Source organism: Saccoglossus kowalevskii, chromosome 18 (genome assembly GCF_978046115.1).
Source record: "Saccoglossus kowalevskii chromosome 18, keSacKowa6.1, whole genome shotgun sequence".
NCBI lineage: Eukaryota > Metazoa > Hemichordata > Enteropneusta > Harrimaniidae > Saccoglossus > Saccoglossus kowalevskii.
The window spans coordinates 30,626,029-30,652,268 of NC_140658.1; the positions used below are offsets into that span (position 1 = coordinate 30,626,029).

At 35.4% G+C, this 26,240-nt stretch overlaps 1 protein-coding gene across 1 annotated transcript in view; it reads left to right on the top strand.

Annotated features, from left to right (window-relative positions):
* LOC144359999 (short transient receptor potential channel 4-like) overlaps positions 1–26,240 on the top strand; it is a 68,940-nt gene that overhangs the window by 13,190 nt on the left and 29,510 nt on the right. Inside the window, exons 2-5 of the mRNA XM_085493347.1 lie at positions 10,335–10,462; positions 11,313–11,804; positions 16,913–17,300; positions 19,175–19,317. Coding sequence (XP_085349473.1) covers positions 10,335–10,462; positions 11,313–11,804; positions 16,913–17,300; positions 19,175–19,317 — 1,151 coding nt within the window. The remainder of the gene's footprint in view (positions 1–10,334; positions 10,463–11,312; positions 11,805–16,912; positions 17,301–19,174; positions 19,318–26,240) is intronic.

Here is a 26,240-nt window from a genome sequence, read left to right on the forward strand (position 1 = left end):
CAAGAAGATGAGTAAACTAATTCTCGAGAGCTGCCATGTTACATTGTTTGTCATTATACCATATTTACACAGCTTTAGAGTCGAGTTCTTTTCTAATTATTTCCGGGCATTAATGCGTGTACCGAGGCAGATATATCGTCATCATTCATAGATACGGCAGATTTAATGAAACCGGTAAAGATTTATCGGGGCAATCTGGTTTGAGTGATAGCTAACGAAGTCTGCGTTGCCGTATGTACTATTATAGAGAGCTTTATCATCGATTCCGATTTATTTTATTAAATTGGAACTCGGAATAGGGAAATGATTCATCCGTGAATGAATTACACATTGTGCATTTTATTTATTCATTCATTTTAGAAACTCGAGCTAAATGTTACCTAAATGCATGACAATATCGATCTACCAATACATTATGTGGTTACCATTATGGAATATCGTCAATTCCCGTTTAAACTGCGCATGCGCTAATAACATAAATCCTGTGCCCTACTTGTCTTCGCATACTCTGTACAAAATATAAGTCACGGAAAATCCACACATTCTGTCACGTAAACGTGCATATCGGCCGTCACAATGTCCTAGTTGTCGTTACAGCTGTAATCAAAGACAACGTCATTCCGCTAATACTTTCAGTCTACTAGATGTGTTTGCTTAATCAGAGTGTCAACATATAATGCTCAAACATACACACGCATATCGCTGTATAATCCAGAGCTAACATTCCTCGTATTTCATACCATTCATAATGAAGTTTTATTAACATTAAAATAATCTACAAACAAACAATGATTGTCGTATATAGGAAATATTCGTATTATTTAATTTCTGGTCATCGTTCAGCATAATTGCAGTACAATTTTCATATTTGTAGATTTGTAAATTCATCTAATTTATTATAAAATGTACTCAGCAATGATTTGAGTTATAATTATTTTTTTATTTATTGAGTTCGGCATTTGTAATGAGCGAAATCTGTCAATCAATAGATCAGTCAATTAAGCCGACTGATGATTAAGTTCTGAAACAGTAATGAATAAAGATCACACACGCGCTGCTCTGTATCAAATACAATATTTATTTTGTAAATCGGAAATGTATTTAGACATGATGAGAAATGACTCAATCTGTGCTAGACAAGACTATATAATGTCATAAATGATTAACAATCGATAAAACTGTGCTTTTACATTAACGAGACTAATATGACGACTTGGATATTGTGTAACACGTTTGTGATACTTGTGATGAATTAGTCTGTATAAAATGCAAATACCACTCAATTAAATACGCGCTTCGCGAGAATACGTTCACTTTAATTTGATAGGATGTATGAGTATTTGAACGCGTACGAATCTATTGTACATGCCAACATAAACGTTAGAAGTGTATAACAATAATATAAACTGCACACATCTAATAACATGGCTTCTTCAATTACAGACATTATGAATAAATTTCACATCGTTCGTAAAATACCAGTTATTACATGCATATTAATCAATATATGAAACACCAACTGGTGTTATTACAACAACTCAAATGGATAAACATATCGACATCCATGATATGTCCTTCACTAAATATATTTAATCAAATTAAACGATAGTGAAGGTAATTCAAAATTGAGTAAAGAAGTCATGAAATATTCAGAACGTGTTCACATTATACAGCCTCCCCGTGTGGCATAATCTTGTTTCAATGCTTAACGCGAATCTCTCGGGTAAAACTTGTGCATATTATTGAAATATTGATGACTGCGAAAGTGATGGCAGTTTGATAGGAATGGCAGTGGATATTATGTGGGGATAATCGAACGTGAGGTTCAATTATTGAAGCAAATTATAATTAGGAATTTCAGTGAAGTAAGTGATCAAGTAACAGAAACACAAATGCTAGTTTTATGATACATATATTTTACATACAAACAATTTCTGTTGAGCTTTATTGAACGCCAACTTCACGGAAATGTGACAAAGGTTAATCAATCAATTTCAATCAATCTTATTTTACCTTGTCAGATATAAATCGCTTTGCGGTTACTATGTCTTAAACTACCATGTTCAAATTGAACTAAAAGTAAATTACGATTCTATCGCTGTTAATGATCTAGTTATAATAATATAATGGTATTCTATTGGAACAAAATACATATTTTACCAAAATATTCAGAAATATATATAAATAGTTATCCACTAATTTAGAAATGATTAAGTTACACTTCTAAATTATATACACAAGTATGCACAATAATGCGATATTTGCAATACAGCTGTATGACGTAATTGAAAATCATGAGTAACCAGAAAATATATTTATTTAATAGTACACTATATGTTGTCAGTGTGTCATCGTTATTATTTGTATTTATTATTATTGGCAGGGAACTGATATTTGGAAAATACAGTAAAACACGACATACAGCAATCAGCATTTGATAAAGTTCATTATTTATATTTCTAATCATGACTTACGTAATAAATCTAATTTGTTTAATTCTCACATGAAAGCGCCACCTGTTGTTTTGTAGCCATACCGCGACACTGTTAAGATTCGCTCCAAGCTGATGAATAAGATATGTCACATGGAAGCAATTATATAGAGTAAGAATTTTGCAAAAAAACAATTTATATTGTGGATAACAGAGTAGCAAAATGTGATATTGTGCCTGACACAGAAACACAATAATTTATTTTTAGATCCGAAAAATATACAAACTTGATTTGTGTGACTTTCTTTTACGATGTAAACCACTCTTCAAATACAAACACAAAATCTACAATAATTTTGCAGTTTATGGAAAATCAACAATATACAGTGAACTTCGCAATATTCTCATCTATGTAATCTTCTGTAATGCTATTGAAAAGGTATAGACTTTCTCTTTCATTCAAAACATTACATTTGCTAATATATTTTGAGAAGCTATTTGTTTAGTTTCGCACTATTGATTCACGGTTATATGGTAGATACATTTAAATCATATTGAACAAAAATAAGATAATATTCCTATAACTAGCATAGACCACCCAAGTGGGATTCGCTTTTGTATATAATACAATGTGTTCTTACTGTGACTGAATATGCTCGTGGTACATCCGATACATCGTAGAAGTATACATTACCCACAAAGTGAGATCAAAAATGTTATTCAAATACAAGCTAACTATACTGAACTGGGAGAACACTTAACATAATATTAACATAGTTGTTATTGTACTGTGCTCACACGCAATGTTTATATAATTAGGTATTATTCATGAAACTACTTAATTTAGGAATAAATAAACACACTCCACAATGCTGGTATAACACATTAATGCGGGTTCTAACTCCAGCAGCGCATGTATACAGATGGGTATGATTATATTGTTTATTTTGGTGTGATAGACCTAAATATTCATAAACATTCAAAAATGCAGGTAGCCTACATTCTTTCGTTTTAGACGACTTAGGATATTGGATGATAATGCCCACTGCAAACGCTATATATAAATTGCACCCTGTCCGATATACGCCATACACTCATTCAGTTTCCTGGCATCACAGAAGAAGAGCCATTGAAGATGTACGCGTGTACTGTAACAGAAAATTTAAGTTGACATAGCTATGCACTCACTTAGTGATTTACTCAACCCAAAAGATATCACTAGATATACATATACTGGATGCACATTATATTATACTTTTATCTCTTTGCGTAATAACTGAAAAAAGTTATTAATGTAATTTCTTATTTTAATTGATATCTACCTTTATTTTTATGTTGTTCATACGTCACGTTCATACCGGCATGTATAACTCTATTCTAAATAAGCGCGACGACCGCATATATGTGATACTCGGCAACCATATGTTACTACGAGCTTAAACTGTATCGATGATGAATTATCTGGCTGTATACAATTGCAAACAAAGGTTGCCTAGAGAACTGTAATGTATTTTAATTTAGAATGCCATCCGCTTGCTTTGAATAGTGTACAATATGTCATTGTGTTGTATGTGTCTGACTAGAAGACATTCATCATATAATCTATATGGTGCTAGTATCGACGTTGCAAAATATACACTTTCATCTGAGTTCAAAGGCAGCATATAATTATTTAAAATGTTTTTCTTATGATTGGTATCAGTCATGCGGTGAACACGACCACATGCAATCATTGGGCGTTCTGCAACGACATGGTTTATGACACCGACTGCAATATTCAAATTCTAATCCACGTAAACTAGCTTTGCAGAGACGATGAATAATAATACCCCTGTCACATATTTCAAAGATAAAACCTTATTTATTTTTAACAATCAATATGTAGAGTAAATATACATGCAGAGTAAATATACATTTCGATTAATTTTTCAATCTGAATCGAAAAACAAGTCTAAAGTTCACAAAATACATAAAATTAGGACTATCTTGCACCACTGGTACATCTCGTGATTCTTCAAATATGTGAAAATATGAAAACTGCGATTACCTACTATCACGTTTGGTTGTCGTGTGCAGAACACAAGAGTTGGCTTATATCATACCGACACATGTTTGGGGGTGTGGATGGATGGATGTGTCATGTCTGTTTTGGTCAGTTGGTATGGTCGCTATGCTATGTGCGCGAGTTCAAATTTTGTGTTTCTTCTTGTTATGGGAATGCTCGTTTACCTGTAATAATTTGCATATGTTATTTAGTTATTTTGCATAATAATCGATTACTTCAGCATCATGCTCCAGTAAGCTCAAATGGTTTAATAAATACTTTACAGAAAAAGCACTGAACATCTGAACTGTAATGGGAATTCCATTCATGATTGGCTACAAATCTACAAATTTCGTCTGTTTTATTGTTTTTCAATTAACCGTAATCATTGGCCAAGGAAATTACTGAATCTGTCTCCTGCAGTAAATCAACAAATGTTACAAAATCAGGAAAACTAGAATATCCGACGATATGAGAACCGGAAATTAGAAATACCATTTTATGAAGAGTGCTATTCCTCAAGCATGTGTTGTCTGTTTTTCCACCAATTCACACAACCAGCAAGCATGTTTAGATTTAAAACAAGCAAGACGGTTATAATCGATAAAATATACCAAATTAGTTATAATACATTCTTAGTTAGACTGAAAGCCATATTTTTATGGCATTCCAGCAATTGTTCTTTTGCGTGTGTAGTAATTGCTTCGCAACATCAAGAAACTTTCTCAATTTTGTGTTGGACAAATATTCAATAACAAGATTGGAAGCCTTTTACTTTTTTCTAACTAAGAAACAAAATTTATAAGTGTCATTCATTATGCAGTGAATGGAATTAAGCATACCTTACATATACACACTATGTAGTGAATGAAATTAGGAATGCATTACATATACACACTATGTAGTGAATGGAATTAGGAATGCCTTACATATACACACTATGTAGTGAATGAAATTAGGAATGCATTACATATACACACTATGTAGTGAATGGAATTAGGAATGTCTTACATATACACACTATGCAGTGAATGGAATTAGGAATGCCTTACATATATACACTATGTAGTGAATGGAATTAGGAATGCCTTACATATACACACTATGCAGTGAATGGAATTAGGAATACCTTACATATACACACAATGCAGTGAATGGAATTAGGAATGCCTTACATATATACACTATGTAGTGAATGGAATTAGGAATGCCTTACATATACACACTATGCAGTGAATGGAATTAGGAATGCCTTATATATACACACTATGCAGTGAATGGAATTAGGAATGTCTTACATATACACACTATGCAGTGAATGGAATTAGGAATGCCTTACATATATACACAAGGCAGTGAATGGAATTAGGAATGCCGTACATACATGCACTATGTAGTGAATGGAATTAGGAATGCCTTACATATATACACTATGTAGTGAATGGAATTAGGAATGACTTACATATATACACTATGTAGTGAATGGAATTAGGAATGACTTACATATATACACTATGCAGTGAATGGAATTAGGAATGACTTACATATATACACTATGCAGTGAATGGAATTAGGAATGACTTGCATATATACACTATGCAGTGAATGGAATTAGGAATGACTTGCATATATACACAATGCAGTGAATGGAATTAGGAATGACTTACATATATACACAATGCAGTGAATGGAATTAGGAATTCCCTACATATATACACTATGTAGTGAATGGAATTAGAAATGCCTTACATATATACACTATGTAGTATATATGCAGTGAATGGAATTAGGAATGCTTTACATATATACACTATGTAGTGAATGGAATTAGGAATGCCTTACATATACACACTATGTAGTGAATGAAATTAGGAATGCCTTACATATACACACTATGTAGTGAATGGAATTAGGAATGCCTTACATATACACACTATGCAGCGAATGGAATTAGGAATGCCTTACATATACACACTATGCAGTGAATGGAATTAGGAATGCCTTACATATACACACTATGTAGTGAATGGAATTAGGAATGCCTTACATATATACACTATGTAGTGATGGAATTAGGAATGCCTTACATATACACACTATGCAGCGAATGGAATTAGGAATGCCTTACATATACACACTATGCAGTGAATGGAATTAGGAATGCCTTACATATACACACTATGTAGTGAATGGAATTAGGAATGCCTTACATATACACACTATGCAGTGAATAGAATTAGGAATGCCTTACATATACACAATATGAAGTGAATGAAATAAAAACGTTTCCCATTACGTAGTATCAGTATAAGTCATTGGTAAAATCAACTTACATTTCAAATACTGTTTTGCCTACCATTATTTTTATAGACTTCTTAACTATGAGTGAATTATGACTGGATTAAGCATGAGACCACTTCCTGGTTAATAACAAATAATTTTAGATGACATGACATGGTTCATCACCTTTACAATATAAATTACATCGGTAATTTTACAAAAAATGTTATAATTGTTAAATTGTTTTGTTTATTTATTTATTATTATAAATATTATTGTGTTAAATTATATTTATACAAGGTTTCATTTAATATACGAAAAAAACAAATGTGCATCAAACTCTCAATAATATTAAATACGTAGAACATATGCATATATACAAAAGACATTACACGATTTTTTTGTATATTTTACTTTACAGACAAGTATAGCAAATGTTCGAATCGCATCGTTTTTTTAAGGTAAATTAAGTGCCGTGGAGTTGGTTTTCAAGACTATTTATTCAATTGCCTTGGAAGCATATTTACTTAATAATTATAACTTTGTCATACAGTGTCTGTCCAATTTAGCATTTCCAAAGTTTCCAACACATACTAGTTACAAGATCGTTAACATCTTCGCCAGACGACGTACTACTACATCGATACAATCGTCGCATATATATATTTATCATCTTCGCTATCGAAAAAAACCTGTAGCTATATGAAATAATTCTTCTTTATTTCTCTGCTGTTGATATATCTGTTGTTAAAATACATTTGCCTGACACTCACAGAAAGCACTTAGTGAATAAGTGCGTGTCATTGAACATGCATATTTGAACTTCTCCACATTGTGTACCCAAGCACTTTAGAATTATGAAATCAATCATCGTTCTAACCGCTTCAATTGCATTAACTCTGTGTAATGCCGCTTTGTAAAGAAGGAGATAACAGCAACATTGGTCATTCTTTCTTAACATTTTGCGTAAAATGGATTATTATTTAATTTCACTAGTTTACAGATATTTGCGTCATTTTGTTTGTTTGTGACCAAATACCTCTATTTACTATTGTATGAATTCTGATTATCTATGTGCACGTTTCATATAAACCGATACTGAGGGTAATGGCACTGTTGATGTAATTAATATACTGCTACTCAACGTATGTAAATAGCAAATAAATGCCATATCCAGCATTTGGAAGGTCGATCGAATATATAATTAACTATTAGATGCATTGGTATTTCTAATAAATTAATGAATTGTAAAAAATACCGAAAATCACATATGACCTTCGCGCTTGTTTGAGTGTGACATTATTATCAAAGCATTATAAAATATAATTACTTTGATAAAATATTCACACTACAAAACGAATTAGCAGATATTCTTTATTTTATCGCCGTATTTATTCAACGATGGGTTCATTTGTGTTCAGGCATGATCATATAACATTCTTGTAAGCTACCCTCGTCCTAATTCTAGACTCGGAAGTACAATTAGATCAACAGATGCATGTCACAAATATTACACTTCTACGGCGTCCTGAAAAATTGCACTGCAAACATACTTATGTTGTTAAAAGTTTTTTTCATTTTACAACCCTACAAGGTCAATGATAAAATATTTAATCGGATAAACTAACTGATGGTAAAAAAATGTTTTAATTTATATTTACAAAGGAATGGAATGTGCTCTTTACATAATTAGATTTGATGTTACATAACACAATTATACCTCATTATTGTACAACTGCCTCCGTAATTAAATGTTTGTCCAAATACACACAGTTAAATCGTATTTGTTCAGTCAATGGGGGGGGGGTATACATATTTCGTGTAATTTATATTCCTTTACAATTGATGTATGGATTTAGATACATATTACATTGAGGTGAAAGGTCAGACAACGTCTGATAGTAACGAGCATGTGTATATATGTATAATGCAATAACAAAGACCATACATTGTATAATAGTAAAGGCAACAGAACAGCACGACCTCAGAATAGTCATTAATCAAAGGGTTATATCACACAATTGTAACCAAGAAAAACGTATGTGTATTATAAATTTCTGTATCTAAATATACGATTGACGTTTAAAATTTATATTGTGAAAATAGTGTTTCTCCCGCTCGAATTATAAATCAGGCAACTTTTGTTGAATAGACACAATATAGATATTATTTATTGGAGAAAAGCGTAACAAGGACATTTTAACTATCAATTCTGCATTGACTAACATCAGATTACTGACAAAGGTAAAACCTTAGAGATGTGTTTGTATATATTGTTAATTTAAAAGACCTTGTTAGAAGACTGAACCAATATGTCACTGGTTTAATGGGTGCCATAGTTTCTTTTGTGGATACATATGTTGGTCGCTGTACAATTAATGTTAAACGGGTTATTTCAAACATATTTTCCCCGCTCGTTCTCTTGTATAATATAACATACAATAGTCAATATTTGTTCATGTGTGCTGCAGTAACACCCACAATATTGTGACCAATTCGTGCTTAACCCCAGTACTTCACTTGTGTACCCCGTCTCGGGTTGTGTGACCCGTCTTGCTACGTGTGTACCCGTCCTGGCATATGTGTCTCGTCTTACTATGTGTGTTCTTGTTTCACTATGTGTACCCGTATTACTTTGTGTGTATCCGTATTGCTATGTCTGTATCCGTATTGCTACGTGTGCCGCCATATAGCAATAACGCGTATCATTACAGTGAAATACAACAGCTGATGTTGAAAAAAACGAATGTGAAAAAGAGTGTTTGGCGGATGGGACATAAGGCTTTACGACTGATATGCAGATATTTATAATATATAGTATACACGTTATGCTTGATGGATTCGTTACGCTCGAATAATGAGTACATCTTCCCTATAATCAAGAAATATGAGCGCTATTTCTTGTATTGTTAGCTTGTAGCTTAGCTAATGCTGCTCTGGGCATGGACCGTAACTAAAACGGTCAAATGTGATTTCAATAAAACAAAATGTGTAATTTATAACATATTTGCGGTAGAGTGGTCTCCCTTGTTCTTCGAACCGTCACGTTTCTTAGAAACGGCAATTCGATAGTATGAATGCTTTTAAAAAGAATAGTTGTTTTGTATTTCCCATAATACCTAAATTATCACGTGACTGCTATATAGGATTATGTTGGATCTGTTTTTAGTTATAATTTTTCTGAACCAAATGAATGTCAGTTCATTTTTTAATCGAATGGACTGTTACTAAATATCCTCATATAAAAAATTCACAAACTGGAATTTAGTAGAAACATCACAAATATATATATATATATATATAATCTTTATATATATATATATATATATATATATATATATATATATATATATATATATGGTTGATATGCGGTCATATTGTTTTTTTTTTCTGTGTAACTATCACGTTGCCGACGCTGTTTCCACGATTTTGAACTGGAATATATAATAGTAATAATGAATCTTAAATAGAAATAGATTTTACAGAATAGGATTTTAGCTTCACGGTGCACAGAACGATTACAATTAGATCTATATCAGTGTATGAATAACATTGTTTGTAATATTACTTTGTCATCAGATATTATAAAGCTACTATTAGAACATGAAACTGGTCTCGGGGATGCATTATTACGAGCTGTTGATATACAGTACACCGCAGCAGTACAAATAATATGTGAAAACATCAAGAAAAGAAACCTTCTTCCAGTAAGTCTAACCCAATAAACACGTGTTTCATATTCAATATTTAGAGTCATTATCTCCAATACCATTACGTGACGCAATCGTTTAATCTTTGGTTGAAATCCAAACTGTGATGTAATATGCTCATACGCCATATTGTTAAATGTTGGAGACTTGTGTCAATCGAGAGACACATGATATACATAGTACATTACTTGTGATCAATTTCAAACACATATGAATATCACTCTCCCTGTGGGATCACACCTCTGAACGTAAATACCGTTTTACGAATATATCAATGAACAAACAGCTTAATCAAGATTATTGTCATAAATATGTTTTATTATTAAAATACAATTGTCTGTGGAGTGTGACTGAAGTTTCACCCTTCTCTTGAACCAAGTCGACGTAGAATATACTTGACTATATTTAGTAGAATTGTTATAACAGCATCATCTACCTTGGACACTCAGGCAATTGTTTTTTACTGTTACTGCCCTAAGTAATTATATGAAAGGTCACGTGGGTTCTTGTATGTAATACGCTCGTCTGAGTGCCTTATCAACGTCCGCACTCTGTTCCCATTATGCCTTTAAACGGCTAAATTGATGTGTCTGTCGCGACTCAAAGCAATACATTCTCTAAATGTATGGTCATGGCAACCCGATTATCACATACACGCATATGTGCTTAGAGTTCAATAACTATGTGAAACGTATATTCATTGTCATTATTTTCCCTCTCCCCATCCATACCGCGAATATATATAGAACATTTGATTTGACGTGTACACATATAGGTCAAGTGACTGGAATAGAATGTAATTATATGAAAATAAAATAAAAATGATTGTGTGTTTTTTCTTCCCCAGGATGCGTTATATTGTCGAGCATTAAATGGGGATCTCCACCCAGATATTACGCCAGTAATTCTAGCTGCCCATCATAACAGCTATGATGTTTTAAGGGTGCTTCTAGAATTTGGGGCTCGTATCGAAGACCCGGAAACATACACATTCACCACCGAGGAGTTCACATTACAGCAAAGCGTCGGCATGATCAACGTGTACAAAGCGCTTGCCAGTCAGGCGTTTATGGCTTTGACTAGTGATGATCCAATCGACAAAGCCTTTTCATTGAGTCATAAACTGTTAACCCTCAGTGAAAGGAACTACGAGTTTCGCTCTCAGTATGAGGAGCTCGCGAAGCAGTGTGAAGTGTTCGCTGCCGATTTGTTAAGTCACGTTCGTGATTCAACGGAGCAGGCTATCGTTCTTAATCACGACCCCGATTCTTGGGCTATAACTGGGAAATTCAACGAGCCATACAAAGTACAACGTGCCATCAAATGCTATCAGAAACAGGTAATTTGTCACTGCCTTATTTGCTTTTTATCAAAATACTGGATAAATATATACCGTGTAACAGTTGGTCAAATTATGGTTGATACGAATGTATCGGGAGACAGATATTGGATTTTGGTGGGTAAAAGGAGCAAATGTTATTCTGTAAGCTTGGAGAACGAGTCCAAAAGTTTCTATGAATGTTTATTTACATGATTTTTTTCAATAAAATATATTTGCAGCAAATACTCTAGCTTTGGCAAAAGTCCGGATTGTATTTCCACAGTATCTGATATTATGTATATATCAGGGAGGTTTCACGTAATATTTTGAGGTTATTCGCAGCTAGTACTGGGATAACGAGTTATATTACCGTTACCTCGAGCAGTGCCAAACGTTATCTCCGATATAAGCCGCAAATAACCTCTTTATCATATGTGCTACTGTATCCGCACACAACTTGCGAAAAAAGCCACGAGAAAGAGAACAAGCGTTAAAAATAGCGGTCAAAACCATGAGAGTGGAGAGGTGCACAGTGCGCGCACTTCATTGCCAGTACTCATTATTATTATCATGAATACGTATATATTTGACGCTAAGATTACTTTCCAACTTTATAACTTATATAAAACTAGCGAATGTTAAATATATTATAAGTATTAAATTAGAGTAAATTTGAATCTGTGAAGTTAATGCAATATAGTTTGACTGTGGATATAAATGAACAATTGGAAATAGAATCGCCCAGGAGTTTGCAATACAACTTTCTAAAGTAACGAAGCCGGTTCACATTTAGCGTTGCTTCGCCAGAGAGAATATCTTTTGTTGTCAGTATCGATAATTATTACGTAACTTTATAGTGCACAGTGACCAGCATTCACAATTGCAATATGAGTAACTGTCATAAACATAATTACAAAAAGCGTTGCAAACACTGATACATAGGGTAGTAGGGTTATACAATTTGTGACGCTGCAATAATAGATTTATTTTAAACTGGCGTAGTTTTCATTTGTTCTGTTTAATATTACAGGATTACTTGTGAGATCATGATTCAGGTCAGCGTCGACCATCTGGTACCTCATATACACATATACATCATTTTTATTGAGGCCGGGAACTCTTTTATAACTTACTAAGACCACTTATAAAATGAATAAAAGACATATAATGAAAGTGGAAATTACGTTTCAAGAAGAAGAAAAAAAACATCCAGCAAATGGTATTAAATCCAATTTTTAAAAAGTCGGGCTATATTGTTTAGGCTATGTCTTTGTCCCGTTGCTGTTAACTTGAAACATTTTATCTGGACTGTCCTAAACACATCATAACGATTCGTTACAAATGGTGGCTCCACTCAATCGTCGTTCTCGTGTGTTCTTGATATTATCGAGAAACTACGAAGGACTCCTGAGGTTATTCACATTTCAATAAAAACAATACTAAAAAAGACACATGTGCCGCGTATGTTCTTTGCGGAATACATGGCACGATATTTTACTATATTAAATCGAACCTCACGGGATTCCTCCTCCTGCCCATCAAGGGCCGTACACCGCCACTGGAATATTAATATTACCATGAACAACTTCAGAATAGTAAATAAAACATTTACACAACAAGAATATCAATTTAAAGTCACGATTTCAAATTTAAATAATATTTGCTTTGACATGTATTCATGAAACAAAGTCATATAGCGACAATAAATCCTGAGGACAATTTCAAACGATTGGAGTATCGCTTCCTCACTTCCACCACAGTGACTGTTATGCCATAATTATAATAATAGTTTGCCTATTTCGTTCACGAAAGTCAAAGTACATAAACATGTTTTACCACAATTTGGTTGCCTGACATGAGGCTTGGTTGAATAAATCAAGTGAAAATAATAAGATAAAAAACGAAAAGTACTTGGTGTAAAGAATGTTGTTTTTGGTTTCACTGCCTACAGCAATACGCACGTGTATGGTCCAAGCCAACCGTAGGGGTTAAACGCTACGCTTCAGTTCATTTTCAATAATGCACACATTCTCGAAATACAAACATTTCAGTACTGGTTTGACAAATCAGCATATAATGTCATCGTTTATCATGAACAATTAATGTGCTCTGACACAAACTCTATTTGACAAATTTTACACGTGTGTGAAGATTTCTTTTCTAGAAAAAAACACCGCTGCATACAGGGACACATCTTAGTCACGTGACTGAAACTGTGTAAGATTCAAGCAGTTGTAGCATGAGATGAATTAACAGGTGTGGTGATTGTGATTAAGGATAAACCTCAAAGATAAATCGTATATATATATTATAATTTGTGAATGCTTGTTGCCAGGAACTATATGTTTGATGTGGCTTTTTTTGTCTATGAATACAATATTTTGTTTTCACTGGTTTAAAAACGTGCGAGATGAAAGCTATTAGCCATGAGATATTGTTATAAAGTCATGAAAACAGCACATATGACTTGAAATAATCAGACATTGACACAGAAACATCGCATGAATATAAATAATGCAGAAACCATTGCTCTTTGCACTATTAAAATTGACTTTAGCGAGTTCACCACGAAAGTACAAGATTAATCATTACACAAGACACTAATACGTCATGACCCACCTGGTGTAGGGTCAAAGGTTACCCTGGAAAATTGTAGTGATAACCTCAATTTGAGGCTTTCTTTTTAACAACTCATTGAACTTGATGACCTTCGGAGATTTGGAACTTCACTGGCTTTCTGAATAAACGATCCATGATCACTCAACGGGATATTAGTTAATTCATTATTTGAGAAAGTAAATTAGTTTCCATTAATTTATTTAATATCAGAAAAGGTCGAAATGTGTTATATCCAGGGAACATAAGCCAAAAACACCGTTCCTTGCATGAAAACTGAATCATTTAGTCTGATATGAACGGCGATCCATCGGGCTTGCCTTCCATTTTAGAATAATTCCGCATGGATGCATGCAATCACAACGTAGATATGACATGCCAATTTAAAATGGAATACACATGCTGAATTCCCATTGGTCATATTTTATGGAAGAATTATTGACATAAAGCTCCCACCCTGCATCAAGTTATCTGTGCATCATGTGTAAAAGTCCATTACTGACATTGCCGTGCTCCCTCGTGGCCAGTAACATATGAATGCATGTCTCAAATGACCATTGGCTTAGCCACCTTTACAACCCAGGGGTTGTTTTCCGCCATCACAACAACGAAATTTACATTGCCTTATTTATGATCTCTTCAATTAAAGGTGCCACCATGTCTGCGTAACATCATTGCATAACGAATCATATACGTATATCAATAATAATACATACTTCATTAATACAAACTATGCTAGGAATGAACAGGTTACATCAGCAGTACAATTACACTATTACGTGAGGGGTAGTGTTTCTATTTATTCCGTCATTGTGCTGCATCATCGAATTATTAAGCAAAGCACCAATTAGGGGGACGTTTGAAACAAAAATATTTCTGTTTTTATAATTTCCGTTATATGTAAATTTGATACACGTCACCGATATAAAAAACATGAAATGGGACTAACTCAGCCTGCGTGATCACACAATTAGTAATACAGCAGGTTAAAACAAAATAGCACCTGACAAAATTTAAAAAAACAAGAACATGAGTGAACATAATACCAGAAACACACACAAGTACCAATCAACAAACCTATTCAATAATTAAATTGTGGTCGTGTTGTCGCTGTATCGATTATCAAACACTATCCTATAACATTTACAGGGTTGTATTGTCATACACAAAGTTTTACAACAACAATATCTTTTATTAGAAACATTTCAAGATTTACAGTGTTTGATTACTCTACGTATAGCGACGCAGCCACGTGGGACAACAATAAACTGTAATATTTCCTTCTTTAGATGGAAGCCTGCTTGTAATATTTGAGAAAATGTCTTGGCAATTCTTGAAAAAAAATAACATTATGACTGGGGTATACGGCACTCCATGAATACAAACCACCGCCATTGACGTCATTTAGAACCCTTACCCTATTGTATATGTTTATCATACTCAAAAAATAAACTTCTGATTCCTTTTGAACAGAAATATCAAATTAAGAGGGCTTGATTAGGTTTTTTCACTGAAGAATTCTGACAATAATCTGAATAATCCATCAAACAATTATCTCCAAAACAGATTCAGATCGCTTCTAAACATATTTGCAATTGGTTTATGTTTGAAGGTCAACATTCTACTGAAAAACTGAAGCATTGTTTCAATTATCTTTTTAGTTATATGTCAATGAATAGTCATTAAAAATGTATTCTTGGCAACGAGATGTTAATCTTAACTAACCAAATGTTATACATACTGAAAATGTCATGGAAATGCATGTATTATTTGTTTGAGTTATTTTTAAAATTTCTGTTCAAATACACATCTTATCAATAATATAATTGGCACTCGTTTCCAACGGGAAATTCTTCTGAATATTTGCTGAGAATTAAACAATAACGTTTTGAATTATGAACTAAACAAATCGTCGTTTCCACATATTTACCAATATTTAATTGATTGATCATTGGCCCAAAAGCCAATTCTCCATTTTTATGGAGTTATATGAATAACAAATAAAACTCGAAATTGGTGTTTCCATGGCAACCACATCTGTATCTCTACCAAAATCGACCCTTGCTGGTAATTTTATGAGAATCCATTCATTTTTAGAGTTATAAATGAAATATCTGTCCCGACTATTTTCGTGGTGAGCCGTCAGTATCTCCCAAGCCTCTAAAGTTTCACGAAAATCCGCCCGTGTGTTTTTGAGTTATACATGAAAAAAAATCATTTCCGATATCACCGTTTCCATGGTAACGGTAAATATATCTGCACCAACATTCTATCAGTTATCCTGTCAACAGTTAACAAACAAACCAGCGATACCAAAGGCTTAATACAACATTCTCACTTAGTATGAGACAAATTACTTGATAACCATGTCTGTAGTCGACTAGTTATCGCCATTCTTACTCAATAGCAATATGGTATGCCTCTACAAATTTAATGAACTGTAGCAGTAGTATCAAACTTAAGATATTTCTGTTTAAAAACAATAATTTTTATTTCAACCTTTTTTACAGTTTGTCGCACATGCGCATTGTCAACAACGTCTGATTGAAAGGTGGTTTTATGGTTTGCCTCATTGGAGAAAACAAGGAGAATTCACATGTTTTTTTCTGTCAATTCTGATGGGGATATCTTATCCAATACTCTCCATATGTTACATGTTAGCCCCAGGATGTAAATTATCACGTCTTCTAAGGATACCCTACGTCAAGTTCATATGCAGTACCGCCTCATCCATGACATTTTTACTTCTCCTGGGCATGCAGGCTTTTGATATCGATGTGACGTCATATAATTACACTTTAGACGAAAATGGAACGTATCCCCAGTTTAATATGGATGTATTCCAGAAAACTAGACCGCCATCTTTCTCAGAAACACTAATCGTGTTTTGGGTGATTGGTAAGTGACGGGTATTTAAATTAACATTCTAGAAACATACAAACGTACAGACGGGAAAACTAGCAGAGAAAACACCTTCTTTTCTCCACACACATCCCCCTGACATACGTAAACAAGCGAGCGAACAATCAGTCGGATGGTCATAGAAACACACTGGTATATTTATGATAGTCGTCCATACAATCGGAATAACGGAAAGAAGACAGATAACCAATTAAACAAACAAACAAACATGTTTCGAAACAGAAAGCTAGAGTCTACCTGACATAGAAAAACATATATTAATAATAGATAATAGAACGTCAGCAGTATATGTAGAACAATATATCCCTGTTTAAATTAGAAAAAAAGATAACATTTAACATAAGTGACTCAGAAGAGCTGTTTTTATCTTTATATATATAATTGCAAAAGGCATACGCTAGATTATCGCAAAGATAAACGATGTTTATGGTGCAAGATAGACAAGACATCGTTCACAGAATGAAATGATATATATTCAGAATGTTCAAAATGAAAGATTACTTTGATATATAAAGAAAGATATATGAGGTTCACCAGAAACCTACATAACTCACTGATTTACTGTTGTATTACAATCAGGTCTTCTACATTATACTATAGTCTACAATTTAAAGTAAACATAGTTTACACTTGCCGTGAGTGATAATGTACTATGAATGGATAATATTATGTGAAATTGAAACTTCTACAATACTTTGAGAAGTGGAGAGCTTTCACTATTTTGAGCCAGATTATATACTCAGAAGACCACTTAAGTATTAAGTAACACTTAGGTATCACGCAGATATCGCCATCTTGAAATCTTTAAATAGACAATTGGATAATACGCACATGTTGCCATCTTGAAATCTTCAGAGAGTCAATTGGATAATACGCACATATGGCCATCTTGACATCTGTGGATAATAAATTGAATAATACGCACATATCGCCATATTGAAGTCTTTAGATAGACAATTCGGTAATACGCACATATCGCCATATTAAAATCTTTAGATGGTCAATTGGTTAATACGCACATATCGCCATATTGAAGTCTTTAGATAGACAATTCGATAACACGCACATATCGCCATATTAAAATCTTTAGATAGTAAATTGGTTAATACGCACATATTGTCATCTTGAAGTCTTTAGATAGACAATTCGATAATACGCACATATCGCCATATTAAAATCTTTAGATAGTCAATTGGTTAATACGCACATATCGCCATATTGAAGTCTTCAGATAGACAATTCGATAATACGCACATATCGCCATATTAAAATCTTTAGATAGTCAATTAGATAATACACACATATCGCCATATTAAAATCTTTAGATAGTAAATTGGTTAATACGCACATATTGTCATCTTGAAGTCTTTAGATAGACAATTCGATAATACGCACATATCGCCATATTAAAATCTTTAGATGGTCAATTGGTTAATACGCACATATCGCCATATTGAAGTCTTTAGATAGACAATTCGATAATACGCACATATCGCCATATTAAAATCTTTAGATAGTAAATTGGTTAATACGCACATATTGTCATCTTGAAGTCTTTAGATAGACAATTCGATAATACGCACATATCGCCATATTAAAATCTTTAGATAGTCAATTGGTTAATACGCACATATCGCCATATTGAAGTCTTTAGATAGACAATTCGATAATACGCACATATCGCCATATTAAAATCTTTAGATAGACAATTCGATAATACGCACATATCGCCATATTAAAATCTTTAGATAGTCAATTGGATATTACTTACATATCGCCATCTTGAAAACTTAGATGGTCAATTGGGTAATACTCACGCATCGCCATCTTGAATTGTTTTTGTTTTTCAGGTTATACTTGGGCGGAAATAACTGATGTATGGAAAAAGGGTCCCAGGTCTTTAAAAGAGAACTTTGCTTGGAAGACGTTTGATTTTTTAACAATTAGTCTGTACTGGGCATGGATCGCAATAAGGCTAACCATACTACTCCAGGTAAGGTACATCATCACCACCACCTTCCTCGGGCACGAGGCATTCACGTGATGCTGCTTTGCGTGATCGTATTTCATTATTGGCCATCGTAACGACAGTCGATATTTGCGTTGTGGTATTCTTGGCAGTGATATTCAAAAACTGGTTGTTAGATAATTTCATTAGCTTTTACATTAGATTTATTGTACATGCAAAAACGGTCTCAGTCTCAGTACCACTAGGAACAACACGGAGCCCTCACATATAGTTTCACAACTCGATTAACCCCATCGGCATCTGGCAACACATAAATACTAAATGGCACGTTTCCATGACAATATGTCTGAACCGCTGCAGTCCTCTTCAATCAGGCTGCATAATTTCATTTCATAGCAATGATTGTTGTAAAACGAACGTTGTTTATTATCCACAAATATCGTCATGACAATTTTATGCATAGCCGGGCTTCAGAGGCAATACATATCCACGTGTACACATCAGATGCACTTCATTGCAAATGTTGTTTTCCCAGGAAACACTCTAATACACCGCAGCGCTTCGTGACGTCAAAATTGTGTAGATTGGTAAATATCACCCAAATCGACAACCATATTTGTGTGTAGAGGTTCCTTAGAGTGAAGCTCTAGTTTTCTCCTCAGAGTGAAGCTCTAGTTTTCTCCTCAGAGTGAAGCTCTAGTTTTCTCCTCAGAGTGAAGCTCTAGTTTTCTCCTCAGAGTGAAGCTCTAGTTTTCTCCTCAGAGTGAAGCTCTAGTTTTCTCCTCAGAGTGAAGCTCTAGTTTTCTCCTCAGAGTGAAGCTCTAGTTTTCTCCTCAGAGTGAAGCTCTAGTTTTCTCCTCAGAGTGAAGCTCTAGTTTTCTCCTCAGAGTGAAGCTCTAGTTTTCTCCTCAGAGTGAAGCTCTAGTTTTCTCCTCAGAGTGAAGCTCTAGTTTTCTCCTCAGAGTGAAGCTCTAGTTTTCTCCTCAGAGTGAAGCTCTAGTTTTCTCCTCAGAGTGAAGCTCTAGTTTTCTCCTCAGAGTGAAGCTCTAGTTTTCTCCTCAGAGTGAAGCTCTAGTTTTCTCCTCAGAGTGAAGCTCTAGTTTTCTCCTCAGAGGGAAGCTCTAGTTTTCTCCTCAGAGGGAAGCTCTAGTTTTCTCCTCAGAGTGAAGCTCTAGTTTTCTCCTCAGAGTGAAGCTCTAGTTTTCTCCTCAGAGTGAAGCTCTAGTTTTCTCCTCAGAGTGAAGCTCTAGTTTTCTCCTCAGAGTGAAGCTCTAGTTTTCTCCTCAGAGTGAAGCTCTAGTTTTCTCCTCAGAGTGAAGCTCTAGTTTTCTCCTCAGAGTGAAGCTCTAGTTTTCTCCTCAGAGTGAAGCTCTAGTTTTCTCCTCAGAGTGAAGCTCTAGTTTTCTCCTCAGAGTGAAGCTCTAGTTTTCTCCTCAGAGTGAAGCTCTAGTTTTCTCCTCAGAGTGAAGCTCTAGTTTTCTCCTCAGAGGGAAGCTCTAGTTTTCTCCTCAGAGTGAAGCTCTAGTTTTCTCCTCAGAGTGAAGCTCTAGTTTTCTCCTCAGAGTGAAGCTCTAGTTTTCTCCTCAGAGTGAAGCTCTAGTTTTCTCCTCAGAGTGAAGCTCTAGTTTTCTCCTCAGAGGGAAGCTCTAGTTTTCTCCTCAGAGTGAAGCTCTAGTTTTCTCCTCAGAGTGAAGCTCTAGTTTTCTCCTCAGAGTGAAGCTCTAGTTTTCTCCTCAGAGTGAAGCTCTAGTTTTCTCCTCAGAGTGAAGCTCTAGTTTTCTCCTCAGAGTGAAGCTCTAGTTTTCTCCTCAGAGTGAAGCTCTAGTTTTCTCCTCAGAGTGAAGCTCTAGTTTTCTCCTCAGAGTGAAGCTCTAGTTTTCTCCTCAGAGTGAAGCTCTAGTTTTCTCCTCAGAGTGAAGCTCTAGTTTTCTCCTCAGAGTGAAGCTCTAGTTTTCTCCTCAGAGGGAAGCTCTAGTTTTCTCCTCAGAGTGAAGCTCTAGTTTTCTCCTCAGAGTGAAGCTCTAGTTTTCTCCTCAGAGTGAAGCTCTAGTTTTCTCCTCAGAGTGAAGCTCTAGTTTTCTCCTCAGAGTGAAGCTCTAGTTTTCTCCTCAGAGTGAAGCTCTAGTTTTCTCCTCAGAGTGAAGCTCTAGTTTTCTCCTCAGAGTGAAGCTCTAGTTTTCTCCTCAGAGTGAAGCTCTAGTTTTCTCCTCAGAGGGAAGCTCTAGTTTTCTCCTCAGAGTGAAGCTCTAGTTTTCTCCTCAGAGTGAAGCTCTAGTTTTCTCCTCAGAGGGAAGCTCTAGTTTTCTCCTCAGAGGGAAGCTCTAGTTTTCTCCTCAGAGTGAAGCTCTAGTTTTCTCCTCAGAGTGAAGCTCTAGTTTTCTCCTCAGAGGGAAGCTCTAGTTTTCTCCTCAGAGTGAAGCTCTAGTTTTCTCCTCAGAGTGAAGCTCTAGTTTTCTCCTCAGAGTGAAGCTCTAGTTTTCTCCTCAGAGTGAAGCTCTAGTTTTCTCCTCAGAGTGAAGCTCTAGTTTTCTCCTCAGAGTGAAGCTCTAGTTTTCTCCTCAGAGTGAAGCTCTAGTTTTCTCCTCAGAGTGAAGCTCTAGTTTTCTCCTCAGAGTGAAGCTCTAGTTTTCTCCTCAGAGTGAAGCTCTAGTTTTCTCCTCAGAGTGAAGCTCTAGTTTTCTCCTCAGAGGGAAGCTCTAGTTTTCTCCTCAGAGTGAAGCTCTAGTTTTCTCCTCAGAGTGAAGCTCTAGTTTTCTCCTCAGAGTGAAGCTCTAGTTTTCTCCTCAGAGTGAAGCTCTAGTTTTCTCCTCAGAGTGAAGCTCTAGTTTTCTCCTCAGAGTGAAGCTCTAGTTTTCTCCTCAGAGTGAAGCTCTAGTTTTCTCCTCAGAGTGAAGCTCTAGTTTTCTCCTCAGAGTGAAGCTCTAGTTTTCTCCTCAGAGGGAAGCTCTAGTTTTCTCCTCAGAGTGAAGCTCTAGTTTTCTCCTCAGAGTGAAGCTCTAGTTTTCTCCTCAGAGGGAAGCTCTAGTTTTCTCCTCAGAGGGAAGCTCTAGTTTTCTCCTCAGAGTGAAGCTCTAGTTTTCTCCTCAGAGTGAAGCTCTAGTTTTCTCCTCAGAGGGAAGCTCTAGTTTTCTCCTCAGAGTGAAGCTCTAGTTTTCTCCTCAGAGTGAAGCTCTAGTTTTCTCCTCAGAGGGAAGCTCTAGTTTTCTCCTCAGAGTGAAGCTCTAGTTTTCTCCTCAGAGTGAAGCTCTAGTTTTCTCCTCAGAGTGAAGCTCTAGTTTTCTCCTCAGAGTGAAGCTCTAGTTTTCTCCTCAGAGTGAAGCTCTAGTTTTCTCCTCAGAGTGAAGCTCTAGTTTTCTCCTCAGAGTGAAGCTCTAGTTTTCTCCTCAGAGTGAAGCTCTAGTTTTCTCCTCAGAGTGAAGCTCTAGTTTTCTCCTCAGAGTGAAGCTCTAGTTTTCTCCTCAGAGTGAAGCTCTAGTTTTCTCCTCAGAGTGAAGCTCTAGTTTTCTCCTCAGAGTGAAGCTCTAGTTTTCTCCTCAGAGTGAAGCTCTAGTTTTCTCCTCAGAGTGAAGCTCTAGTTTTCTCCTCAGAGGGAAGCTCTAGTTTTCTCCTCAGAGTGAAGCTCTAGTTTTCTCCTCAGAGTGAAGCTCTAGTTTTCTCCTCAGAGGGAAGCTCTAGTTTTCTCCTCAGAGGGAAGCTCTAGTTTTCTCCTCAGAGTGAAGCTCTAGTTTTCTCCTCAGAGTGAAGCTCTAGTTTTCTCCTCAGAGTGAAGCTCTAGTTTTCTCCTCAGAGGGAAGCTCTAGTTTTCTCCTCAGAGTGAAGCTCTAGTTTTCTCCTCAGAGTGAAGCTCTAGTTTTCTCCTCAGAGGGAAGCTCTAGTTTTCTCCTCAGAGGGAAGCTCTAGTTTTCTCCTCAGAGTGAAGCTCTAGTTTTCTCCTCAGAGTGAAGCTCTAGTTTTCTCCTCAGAGGGAAGCTCTAGTTTTCTCCTCAGAGGGAAGCTCTAGTTTTCTCCTCAGAGTGAAGCTCTAGTTTTCTCCTCAGAGGGAAGCTCTAAGGACAACTATATATCAAGGATATCGACGATATGAACGACCCTCCTTTCATCCGAGAACACCACAACTTAGTCACTAGAGGGCGTAACTCATAAAAAGCTGCATTCCACAGACTATGAATTTAAAGAGAAAAACATGAGCATTGTTTCTTAAATTGATGACGGCATTGTAAGTTGAATATACAACCGGGAAGTTATCAAAAGTCTCTCATTGGTGTGAAGGTTTCATCTCTGTGAAAAACGTTCAAACATTAATTTGATGGAATTTTCACCATTGACGGGTTAACATGCAGACGTATAACGATACGTTTCTCAGTTCACAACGTCCATATTCCTCTAATGCTGAGTCTAATTAGAACTCAAGAAAAGAGTAATATACAGTAAATTGAATAGGAACACTATTACCTTCGCGATATTAACGTAGTTCATGTGTAAAATATGACACTCCTCAGATGTAGGACGTTTGAGCCTAGCCTTTGGGTACAAGTCTGACAAACTATAAATTAGTCAAAGGGCTCACATTTCAGATGCAGTTGTTCCGTATATAAATCAATATTGAAACAATTTTCTATAAACTCGTGCTCTATAATTTCATAGCATATGTCATTTTCTAATACGTAATTCTAAAGTGTAGTGGCTTCCTTCCGCTGATAAAATATATGTAAAAAAATTTTTTAATGCCAAACTATCTATAAAATAGTTTTTCTGTTTGTCTGATAGGCAGATTTAGTTTTCTAAATTGTAGCATTTATGTGGCCTTGGCATAGTGGACACTGTGGGATATATATGGTATTTATGTATGGTGGTGGTATTTGTAACGGCAAATGTACGACATTGGTATGGTGTATGTCATGGCGTATATATGATGTTGGCATGGTGGATGCCATGACGTATATATGGTGTTGGCGTGGTGGGTGTCATGACGTATACATGGTGTTTGCATGGTGGATGTCATGACGTATATATGATGTTGGCATGGTGGATGTCATGACGTATATATGGTGTTGGCATGGTGAGTGTCATAACGTATATATGGTCTTGGCATGGTGGGTGTCATGACGTATATATGGTGTTAGCATAGTGGATGTCATGGTATATATATGATATTGGCATGGTGGGTGTCATGATGTATATATTGTGTTGGCATGGTGGATGTCCTGGCGTATATATAGTGTTGGCATAGTGGATTTGATGACGATTTGTTGGTGTTGGCATAGTGAATGTCATGACGTATATATGGCGTTGGCAAGGTGGGTGTCATGACGTATATATGGTGTTAGCATGGTGGGTGTCATGATGTATATATTGTGTTGGCATGGTGTATGTCATGATGTATATATTGTGTTGGCATGGTGTATGTCATGGCGTATATAAGGTGTTAGCCTAGTGGATTTCATGGCGTATATATGGTGTTGGCATGGTGGGTGTCATGACGTATATATGGTGTTAGCATAGTGGATGTCATGGTGTATATATGATGTTGGCATGGTAGGTGTTATGACATATATAGAGAGTTGGCATGGTGAATGTCAGGACGTATATATTGTGTTGGCATGGTAGATGTCATGACGTATATATGGTGTTGGCATGATGGGTGTCATGATGTATATATGGTGTTTGCATGGTGGGTGTCATGACGTATACATGGTGTTTGCATGGTGGGTGTCATGACGTATACATGGTGTTGGCATGGTGGATGTCATGACGTATATAGGATGTTGGCATGGTGGATGTCATGACGTATATATGGTGTTGGCATGGTGGGTGTCATGACGTATATATGGTGTTAGCAGAGTGGATGTCATGGTATATATATGATGTTGGCATGGTGGATGTTTTGACGTATATATGGTGTTGGCATAGTGGATGTCATGACGAATATTTGGTGTTGGCATAGTGAATGTCATGACGTATATATGGTGTTGGTATAGTGGATTTCATGACGAATTTTTAGCTCCGCTGTCGACTTTGTCGAGCGGAGCTTATCATATGAGTGATTGTCCGTCGTCGTCCGTCGTCGTCGTCGTCCGTCGTCGTCGTCCGTCGTCGTCCGTCGTCCGTGTCAATGTTTTACTTTTTCGACTTCTTCTTGAAAACTACAAGCCTGAATGCTTTGATACTTGGTGTATATGTACCTTGGGTAGATCTCTCTCAGATTTGTTCATTTCATGATGTTATCTTCAATTCTCTAATTTTGGTGAATATTTTTGTCATTTTTAGTAAAAAGTGATATTTTCGACTTCTTGTTGAAAACCGCAAGTGCAATTGCTTTGATATTACATATATAGGTACTACATGTGGACCTCTCTCAGATTTGTTCATTTTGTAATGATATCTTTAATTCTCTAATTTTGGTGAATATTTTTGTCATTTTTGGTAAAAAGTGATATTTTCGACTTCTTGTTGAAAACCGCAAGTCCAATTGCTTTGATATTTACATATATAGGTACTACATGTCGACCTCTCTCAGATTTGTTCATTTTGTAATGATATCTTTAATTCTCTAATTTTGGTGAATATTTTTGTAATTTTTGGTAAAAAGTGATATTTTCGACTTCTTGTTGAAAACCGCAAGTCCAATTGCTTTGATATTACATATATAGGTACTACATGTGGACCTCTCTCAGATTTGTTCATTTTGTAATGATATCTTTAATTCTCTAATTTCGGTGAATATTTTTGTAATTGTTGGTAAAAAGTGATATTTTCGACTTCTTGTTGAAAACCGCAAGTCCAATTGCTTTGATATTACATATATAGGTACTACATGTGGACCTCTCTCAGATTTGTTCATTTCATGATGATATCTTTAATTCTCTAATTTTGATGAATATTTTTGTAATTTTTGGTAAAAAGTGATATTTTCGACTTCTTGTTGAAAACCGCAAGTCCAATTGCTT